The sequence below is a fragment of the Lepisosteus oculatus genome, chromosome 7, assembly GCF_040954835.1.
Source record: "Lepisosteus oculatus isolate fLepOcu1 chromosome 7, fLepOcu1.hap2, whole genome shotgun sequence".
In the NCBI taxonomy this organism is placed as follows: Eukaryota; Metazoa; Chordata; class Actinopteri; order Semionotiformes; family Lepisosteidae; genus Lepisosteus; species Lepisosteus oculatus.
The window spans coordinates 21,105,168-21,116,245 of NC_090702.1; the positions used below are offsets into that span (position 1 = coordinate 21,105,168).

The 11,078-nt window shown below is 36.3% G+C and overlaps 1 protein-coding gene across 2 annotated transcripts in view; it reads right to left on the reverse strand.

Moving 5' to 3' along the window:
* The window catches only part of zdhhc17 (zinc finger DHHC-type palmitoyltransferase 17), a 39,337-nt gene extending 29,193 nt beyond the window's left edge, over positions 1 to 10,144 (reverse strand). Inside the window, exon 1 of one of the 2 annotated variants that reach the window (XM_069192267.1) lies at positions 10,049 to 10,144. In XM_069192267.1, the coding sequence (XP_069048368.1) occupies positions 10,049 to 10,111 (63 nt within the window). In that variant the 5' untranslated portion in view covers positions 10,112 to 10,144. Of the gene's footprint in view, positions 1 to 1,269; positions 1,413 to 10,048 lie in introns of those variants that run through there. The other variant, XM_069192268.1, reaches the window with a different exon arrangement.
* Positions 10,145 to 11,078: the final 934 nt, after the last annotated feature.

The following is an 11,078-nucleotide window of genomic DNA, read 5'->3' on the forward strand; positions in this document are numbered from 1 at the left end:
TGTTTCATTATTTATTAAATAAAACATGTTAATTTAACATAAACTTAATGATGCCTGTATGTAAAAATGGAACCTTTTAATTAAGTAAGTGGTGGCACATACTTTAGCAGCTATGACAGCAACCAAACATGTTCTATTTCTCATACAAATGAAATAGAACTTCTTTTCCAACAAATGAAAACGGCATGTGTGGAGTAAAAAGTGTGTATTCTCATACTTTGAGCCATAATGATTTGGTCTTATTTATGCAGTCAAGCACTTGGATAAATATATTATTAAACACTTCAATGACACCAAATATCACAAAGCAAGATGACAATTACATCTTCTCAAAGGCTTATCAGCCAGAACGGCACAATTTATGACAATCCTTAACACCAAGTCCGAACAACGGGTGGATTTTTGAAAGAAAAAATAAAGAAAAGGCTGTACCTCACCAGATAACTGTAATTTAAACGATAGATAAGAGCCCCTCCAGTCTGGCAAAAGTATCCAAAACAGAAAGTAGTGGTTAATAAAAGTGGATAAAGTGGTGAGAAAATTGATAAGTGGGTGCAATGGGCGTTGTCATTGATATCAGTACATGACTAAAAGAGACCACATGAGTATGATGGACTGAAAGGCTACCATTCCAAATGACCTACCACTCAACATACAGGTAGTAAACAGTACTGTACTGTTATTTTATACCTTTTATAAAATAACAGTTTGAAATAACTCAAAATTTCAAATAAACTTCAATTCACAGTTTTTTCATTAACCTTATATATAGGTGGGTTTATTTTTAATGCCGTTTAAACTGAAATAAACATAATTCAAGCATTTTAAAGGGTACTCTGAATATTGTTGATTAGACCACGAAACAATAATAAGAATAATAATGATAGGGTACCTCAAAAAGTAATTATTTTCTTTGTAGGTAGAGACATGTCATTCTCTGTTACTAATGTAAAAATAACTGTGGATAAGATCAACTGTTCTAAAACTATTACAAAAGGCAGAGAGAGTAGACAGTGGTGAAGCAGGATTAAAAAAACTGATTCAGATCATGCTGGGAATTATGGAGCAACACTGTCACCCGAAACAGCTCTACTAACTTGCTCAGCTATTGAAAAAGCTCTTAGTAAAAGGAAGTCTAAGAGAATTGTCAGCTTAAGGGTGACAGAAACTCAGTTTAAACCAAGACAATCGTTAAAACTCAGCACAGCCTAAAACGCCCCACACTATTACAGAAACATTCAAGAAAAAGTAAAAAGATTAAAAACCAACCTTATGCCTCCAGAAATCTGGCAAAATAATAGAAGATTTACTTCTTAACCTGAATGCAACCATTCATATACTATTTCTTTTCACTAGTAGAAAGAAACCAATACATTGCAGAAATTTACAGGGCTCAAAAGCAGATACATTACTATTAATTTAGCGTCACTTGGCATGAAGACAATTAACTTCCTGCTGGCAAGCCAAGACTTCTCTAGCACAAGAATAACAGGTTCATCATGTTCTAGTCTTTGGAGCGAATTTCTTCAGGTCGAGGCAAAGGTGGAATGTAAACCTTGGTCTTTGTTCAGCTCTTGACATAGGTCCATTCCTGCCTAGTGTAACACCTTGCATTGAGTGTTACTGGAATCGCAGTGTACAACTGGCCTGATATAATGATATCACTTCCCTGTGATGCCATGTGTCGTGATATGTTCTCAGAGCATTCAACTGCCCCGTGTCAGACAACCACTCTTTTTCAAGAGGGTCTTATACACTTACAGTATTTGGGCTGTGTGGCCCAAGCACTTGTCCATACACCTAACAGGTTCAAACCCAGACTCTAAAATATCACGCTTCTGGGATCATGATTTAGATGTAAACATATCAGCAGTAAATGAGTTTGCTGTGGAGGGTGTAACAGAGCTCATAAGGTTCAATGAAGTTATGATGACAGGATTCACTTGGGTTTCTAAAAGCATTTTGATCTCCCATGTCAGGGGTCAGTTGTCTTGGTGGAACAAGTCTGGTTGTCCTCTGTGCCACGTAGGACAGGGATTTGGAGTTACGCCTAAAACTGCAGTTTGTGGTCAGACTACATATGGTACTATATGTGAGTAGCATTAAATGACCAAACTTACATATTTCTTTAATCAGAAATGGTGATGACCTGTACCAGTTAGGACAGAACCACTGATCTGTCTGCTGTAAAACACTACAAACTACAAACTCCTAAGTAAAAAGGGGTTAAACTGTACCGTATAAACCTCCAAAGCAATTCTAGGGATACTCTAAAAATGCATTCAGGCCTAAGAAACACAGCTATACATACTGTATGTCAAATGAACTGAAACACAGGAAAGATACTGTAGGAAAGATTACATGAAAACTGCATCTTGATAATAACATAGCAGAGGCATTGTGCGAATCTAGGTAAACACTTTCAACTCATTTTCTGAGGCTATTTTTAATAAATCTAACCCAGAATTATCAATGAGAAACAGGAGAAAACTTCTGAAAACAGAAAAGACCACAGAACTGTATTTGGGTTCTGTGGAATTTCTGAATCTTTTTATGGTTCTGTAAATACTGTAAACCTTCCAAAGTCTCTCAAAGTAAAAAAAGTCATGTAAGGAAGTGAAAATCATAACATTCTCTTAACACTCATAACTCAGAGTATGAAGGAAAAGCAGGAGAAAACCGAAGTTTGGAAAAGAGCTAAAGTAAAAATAATTTGTGACATGAAACTGGCTACATTTCTCAAACACTAACAAAAGCCCGACATTCAACTAATTACATATTCATTGCTAAATATGCAATTGAATAGTCCAACAGCAGATCCTATTCTTTTATTTTCAAGAAGACCTTCCTTTTTATTGATCCTTCAAATATTCCCTGATACTTACAAAAACATATTATAGGTCTGAAGGTAATTTGATACTGTAGCATAAAAACCACATGCAAAATATGTGGGCACAGGCTAACATTTGCTATGTTTTCTACCACATATGAGGAAGGGAAGTGTCAACCAGAATTAGTTTCAGGTTTCGGACAAATTTTAAAATTATGCATTCTAAGTGAAAGAAGGCAGACATCATGAATAACCTTCCCTGCAGTGCTTACTGGCACCAAGTGAAAACCAGATTCCGTTCAAATACTCTCCTCTTTCCTTGCAACAGCCAGTTATTTAGCGCTTTCTGTCAACCATCTCCAGTCCAGTTAGTCTTATAAGGCATCCCAAAAATACTTGTTTTAAAGACTGGAAAAAGGTTTATGATACTGATCAATTAAGTAATATGTCCAATCAAGGGGAATTTAGATTCTTCTCCAAATTATCTATAATTGCTAAATAAATCACCTACTTAATTGGTAAAATAACAATGACTGGCAAAAATTACTTGCTTAGGAGGAGAAATGCAAAAAAAAAAAGCTATACAAACAGTTTGTAGAGGTACGGATGTATCAGCTGACTAATTAATTACCTCTGGCAACTACTTAAGTGTTAATTTTATTTTAGTGTTCCTGAAAGTGTTAAGTGGACTGCAAAATAAAACAAAAGCTGTGTTTTGGTATTTTACTTATTGTACTCTTTTTATAAACCTTGGAATTCTGGTCCACTTTATAAAACTGGAAAGATGCGTGGAATAAACCAAATGAAAAACTCACAAATTACTACAAGTCCTTCCACTCAAACAATTTCTCATTTTGCTCCAACAGCTGTTCTTTCCATTCTAAATTAATGGGACACATATTTAACTTCTAACCACCAGTCAGGGTGTCACGTGACTGTAGCTACTGAATGCTGGCACTGTTTTGCAACAATACAGTACCTAACTGAGTCACAAACTGTGAAAGATGTGGTGCAGATCTAGGGCTATATCCCCTGGTTCACCTGCAGAGCCTTCCAACTTCCTCGTTAATAAGTTGTTCATCATCCTCATCCATGAAACGTTCTAATTAAGGCAGCAACTGCAGACTACACTGCAGAATACAGTACCTTTTTTTACCTCTATGTCTGAAGCCCCATTTTTCTTTCCTATCAAAGTAAGATGGCAGCACCTGAAACAATGACATTTTCATACTCATTTTATTTATGACCGTCATTAGGTTAGTGCAGGTAATGTTTTAGCTGTATTACAGAAAGCTATGCCCATTCAAGCACAAACTTTATAACTTACACCTGTGTCTGAGCTAACAATGTTAGACTGCGCAAAAAATGTTTAACTCTTCAACATAATAGTTCTTATTTCCTAGAAAAATAAGTATAGAACATCTGCGGTTTTTACGTTCCTAGATAGCTGTGCAACACAGAAACCTGTAATGCCAATAAGTATTTAAGTTATAAGTACAAACAAAAAAGTAAAATAACCTAATGCAACAATGCAAAAACATTCACCACAGAGGTCCATATATACACGCGGCAAACACGATTGCTTTACTTACCAACTTTTCATGGAAGCCTTTAAGATGCTTTGCTAAGCCTTAAATGCATTAGTGTATTGTGGACAGATGAGACTAAGAAAAATGCCTACCAAAGTGATAAAAGGTTAAAAGGTGGACACAGAAAGGAACTGGAGACAGTGCAAAGAAAACCACCTCACCTGTGAAGCATGGTCGAGGTGACATCATGCACGGCCACCTCTGCAAATGGCTCCCTTGTCTTTATTGATGATATAACTACTGTAACTAAAATGTGTTTGCACTATATTGTATATAATATTATACAGCATAATAATTGTGTAAAAGGATTACATAAAATAACATAATTTTGTGCTTATCATTTAAATTAATGCAGTTATGATAAATATAAATTGTCAAACTAACACTTTGCTGTGCTAGCCTGATACTTTTTGAAGGCTCTGTATTTGTGTACAATTTTCTTCTTTCAAATCTTAGAGGGGGTTTTGTGACTGATATACCGATTCTATTATGGACCTCTATGGGGCCAAAAAATTAGGAACTCTCTCGTTGACTGACAATGTCTGGTGGATTGGTTTGAGGAACATGAACCAGAAATCAATCACCTTCCTGGCCAGAGCAATCTCCACACCTCAGTCCTGCTGAAATATGGCTGAACATACACTTTAGCCTTTTGGCATAATCAGCCACATTGCAACCTCAAAAGAATGTAATGGATTGTAAAACATCTCAACATTTAGTGAATGTAATTCAAACTCTTCTTACGATTCCTAATATTTTGATTAATAAATGTGTATACATTGTGTGTATAAAACTCAATATAATATATAAGTAACTCACTTCCACAGGTGTACAGCTCTGATTTATGAATAAGATTTAAAAATATTAGGCTTAATATATTAATAAAAAGCAAGTTACACTTGAAAACCTTACCTCTGCAACTAAAATTTTGTACAGCTCACCATGACCTCAGAAATGCCATGCTCCTTACAAAAAACTTACAAAACATCTTCAGGTGAATCACAGAATTAAGATGTGTCAAAGCAAAAAGGCAAAAGACCTTTATCTGAATAATTTTCAGATCTGACATTGTTTGTTACTCTCACCTTCTTTGCTAGCCAGAGACACAACTATAGGGGCAGTTGTTTCTGTTTTTTTTAGATTTACATTTAATACCGAGACGGTTTCTCTGCAGCTTGGAAATGCCATTCATACCAGAAGAGAACATTTTCAGTTTCTATATTAGATCCCGACCACACATTCAGAAAAGGATTCATAGTTACAGCTGCCTTGCCAAAGTATGTCTGTTTTTTTTTAAAGAAAACACCAATATAAAAGTTAATCAATTACCGCCTTTTGAGGAACAGGTGGAATGATACATTACCATAAGCAACAAATTGTAAATATGACTTGATGGTTGAATGTAAGTTTTCACACAAAAGAAAATATTCTGTGTTCTTATCAGTAATCAGAAATATCATACGGTTAGGTTCCTCAAAGTGTTTCAAAACTAACCTTACAGGAAAGACGTGCTACAACTGAAAAGATTTACACTACACCTAACTACAGCAGCCTACCTATGATGCTATTTTTAAAGAGTAGTCAATCATTACCATACTGTGGAAAAATTAAGAATGTCATGTTTGAAAATTTAAAGGCACAGACATCTATGTTTCACAAAGATACTGGTATCACAGACATTACTGATAAATATGGTCTTTTGTTTTGGTGTCATGTCATTCATTCACAGAATACTTTGAGAGAGAAATCCAACTTAAGCTGACAACTAACACATAACTCTGTGAACATCATTAACAACCAGTCTACTTTGGAATCATTAAAAATGATCATTATAATATACTGGAAATCATTTAAAATCTAACACGTGCATCTCTAAATCACCTCTCATTCTCTACTAGCTTTATAGCTGCACTATACTACAATGGGGCAAAGAATGGAGTTTGTGTGGGCAGTGAATTTCAGAATGTATTTCCTGTAGCAATGTGGTACAAACACTCACATGGGCCAGATGGGCAGCAATGAGTGGGTAATAAATTATACATAACTGATTACATTAATTCCCATTTTCACCAAAGCACAGGTTAAAAGGTGTTGAGTATGAAGTTATTTTCTGTTTCTTTCTTCCAGATTCTGCATGTGAACTGTTGTTGCTTTAATACCAGATGACATTTGGCACACACACCACAGGGTATAAATTAGATTTGCTCTGTCAGCAGCACATATTAGCTTCATGCATCTTCTTTTTTCGTGAGATTGTAAACTGCAGGATGTCTCCCACTTCACTGTGCCCTTGCCATGCTAGGCTTCTACAAGAGTTCTTTGGAAAAAAAAAAAGCTCTTATTTTCTTTAAGAAAAAAATGACTATATGACTCCCAGACTGGGTGTTTCACTACTGCTTCAGAATTTTGCAACAGATCAAATAAGGCAGTTCTATATTAGGCTTCTCTGAATGTACCTACTGTAAATTTCATGAGAAGGTTAGAGCGGACAGCTGCAGTTTGTTTCCTATGCTTAATAAATTCACATCTTAAAGGCAACAACTACAGAAAAGGAGAAAATACCGTCCGGTTAGCCATTTAGTTGACCTGACAAGAATAACCAACTCAAAGGTATATGTGAAACTGGTTTGCAATGAGGTGCAATTCTAATGTTTGCTTGCTTTGATGCATGTCAAAAAATGTCCACAATATGAATTATGGCAATGTTGCAGCCTCATTAGAATTAAATAAATATCTCAAATAACTGATGAAACAATGATTTTATTGCATTCCTTTTTAGTGGTTCCTTCTTTCCAGAAGGTGTATCAACTACCATGCAGTGTGGAAAGAAGTCCACCAAGGACATTTTATGTATTGTGAGATAACAAATGCCCTTGTTACTATGAAGATGTTCAAGTAGGTAGCTGCGTCAGCATGTGTAGGCTGCAAAGGAACATGTAAAGGTTTATTCCATGCTAAAAAAGAGAAGAGAATAAACAACGTTTCAGCTGTGGAGCCTTCTTCAGGTGATAGCATTGTGTTTCTTATCTATTCCCTGCTGAAAAGAAAACCTTTACTTGTTCCTTCACTACTGTGACTTGTGTACACCATACTGCTACAATATGTTAAATAAATCATAAAAACACAAAGCAAAGGACACAAATGGAAATGATGTGGACGTGCCTAAAACTGAGAAAGGGAGTCAATTCTTTACCCAAAGGAGTGAACAAGTTACCCTGCCGTGTTGCTGAAGCTGATACCCTAGCTTCCTTCAAAAAGTAGCTGGATGGAATCTTTGGATCAATAAGATACTATCTACCAAACAGACCTTATGGCTTCTCATGTAACAGTTCTTATGCTCAGCAGCTTTAAGTGGTTAAATGTTACATGTAACAGCCTGCTTCATAGAAATTAAAAATGGATGCATCTTCATATTAACTAAAAAAGACTCTCTGTACATTGCTCTCTCATTTGTCAATAGAAATACTCTGTAGGTGAGCAAAACACTGAATTATTAAGCATCTATGAAACATTAAGAAGTACATGAAGTAATGAAACTATATTTGTTCTACAAAAAATACCGCTTTTCTTACAATGTAAACAAGTTCTACCATGATGTATGCCTTATTGTGAAATGTATCTATGAAATGTATCTATCCAACACAAGAATCAGGATTAGCCTACATCAGTGTGTAAAGACAGTGTCATGATTAAAACTAGTGCACAACAGTTCTCTTAAGAAAAAAAATCGGACTTATAATTTCAGAGAACAAAATAACTAATAATTTTCTGTGAAACTAAAAGACCACTTGCTCATAGAGAAAGCTTTGGACAGTATAGGTAATTTTTCAGAGTCACTAAAACTGACCTAGAAGGAACAATGTGGACTAGTGGTTAGGGCTCTTTACTCCTAACTGGAAGGTATTGGGTATGAATCTCAGGTGGACTATTGCTGCTGTGCACTTCAGCAAGGTCTTTCACTCAGATTGTATAAATGGGTGCAAATCAATGTTGCTTTGGATAAAAGCATCAGATAATAATAATTTCTATTCACATGCCGATCAAGCCTTTTACTTTAGCGGCCATGTTTTTATTTTTGCCTTATGCGCTTGCACAGTTGCAACCTTTAATCATTATGCTGATGTCAATATGTCAAAATGTAAGGGCTCTGGCTAATGAGGTCATTATTTCAAACAAGTGCCAAAAAGCAACAAAAAGGATAACTTCAGAAGTGTAGCAACACTTACCAACAACAGTACTTTCAATTGCATGGGAGAGTAGCAGAATGCATTTTTAATAGTATTTGTAGGAGTACTGTGTTAACTACGACAAAAAACACAGAGCAGAGAAAACGTATATGATATGAAAGCATTCATCTTCTAAATAGCAGTATACCACTTATTTTTGCATTGAAATAATATGAATATGAAGAAACTGAATTTCATGGACAGGTTTCAACAAGTATACTTGTCTTGCCAATCAATATACACCAAAAGGTTTGTTAAGGATGCCAAACTATGATCCTACCTAGAGCTGTATATATATATAACAACAAACCTAATTATCAAGTTTGAGGTACACTCCTAATTATAATATGGTAAAAATGTAGGTGTTCAAGTCTGCACTTTATTATGTTTGTGTTGTAAAGGTTGGAGAGTACACCTGAAAGCAATATCTTAATATTGTTAATAATTAGGATAATGTCTGTGAAGGTACTGTGTTGGAGAGATTGATCAAATACTGAACAACGAATGAACCTGATAGCTGCCTCCTGCTTATCATCCTCAATAAAAATACATTGGAATTGTTCTCTGCACGAAAAAAAAAGATAAAAAATGTTAACGATAATCTATGATAGCATTAAATTCAATCTACGTTAGATCCACTCAAGCATGTTCATGTCTTAACTACGCAGACGGTGCGACGACCCAAAACTGACACTTCCTATTTCTTATCACTTTATACAAATACTTGAATTATTTGAATTAATAATAACAACCTTAAAAGACTAATTAGAATAGAGTGGACAAACACTGGACTAAATGTGGGCCCGTTCCTTGTCTCTCTACACTGTAAATATAAGAAAACATGATCTCAGGATTCAGGTACCCATAAAAGTAGTACTTGCACGTATCTCATAAATTAAAAAAAGATACGCATCTTCAAACGCTCAAACTGATATATGGTGTACTAGTGTATTGTTTTCTGAGAAAATTACATCCGAGATACAGAACGGCCCACCCTCGACCGTGCAGGTTCCTGCCTTTTCACTCAGAGTAGAGCATCTTTTTCCTGCAGCAGTAGAGTAATCGCTGCTTCAACTGCATTGTTAGCAAACACTCTCCAAAATCTCCCCATGCAACAAACAAAATGTCCGTATTAAAAGGTTTTCCAAAATACACGAAAACGATGTATTTTGTTTCAAAATCCCCGATCTGATTACTCCTTCCTACAACAATTATTTCCAGGCAACGTACAAACAGATGCAATAAGAGCCTGCCATCCCCGTTCCTGGTGTTTGCTGTGCAGGGGGGTCGCATCCCGTATCAGTGCACACTAACACAGTTAACCTGATAGCTTTCTAACTACGGGCGTCCGCAGTATTTTTTTCATTTGCACTTTTAGCATGTACAGTGACTAGAACACTTGCCTCCGGGTGAAGAATAGGGACACAGCCAGCTTCTTTTTCATATTCATCCATAGCGTCAGCCATCTTGGTGGTAAACCTCGCGGAGCATTCTGGGAAGCAACATTCTAGCAGAGAAAAGAGCAAGAGGAGGGCTGCTCCGTGAACCTGCGCTGAAACCTACTGCTTTCATTGCGCTGATTCCAAAACAAGAGCATGTTGCTCAGCATGAACGTTAGTCTCTTGTTAAGGACGACGATATATCGTATATTTACATTAAAATAAATGAAAAATTCTGGGTTTCTGACTCCAAGCAACTAAAATTTGCTTTATTCTTAAATTACAACAATGGTGTACTTTATAGTCTGTTATATAGAGGTTTTTAAACTCCGCTTATGGGGTCTTTCTTCAGAAAATTCTTCTACTGAAATCACCAGTTTCATCTCCCCTTAAACAAAATATGTCATTTGGGGCAAAAAAAACAAAGCACAGAGTGTGACAGGCAAATCCAGCATGAGCTTTACCTGATCATGTCCTTCAATGAAGGAAAGTTAAGCACATTACAAGTATGTTGGCTTTATTCACTATTACTCTTGGGTAAAAGAATCTTTAAGTGATTTCTGAAGACCTACTACCAGAAACTTACTGTACTACTACAAAGTCTCCAAGGATCCCCCTGGACTTCCCGGGCCCCAGATTGAGAACCATGATTAAGATCACTCTATTGGTCATATACAATTTCTTGTATTAGGAATTTGTTCTTTCATATATCCCAACTTGCTCTCAATGAGACACACAGACAGGGAGAGAAGCTTGGGGTCAGAGTGCAGGGTCAGTCATTTATATGGCACCCCTGGAGAAGTTGAGGTTAAGGGCCTTGCTCAGGTGCCCAACAGAGTAGGATTCCTCTGCCGGCCACAGGATACAAACCAGCAATCTTCCAGCCACAGATGCAGATCCTTAGCCACAGAGCCACCACACCACAGTATGCTATGTATAATATTGTTAAAAAAAACAGTTTGGGAATTATGTGTTACAACAGGGGCTGCCAGTT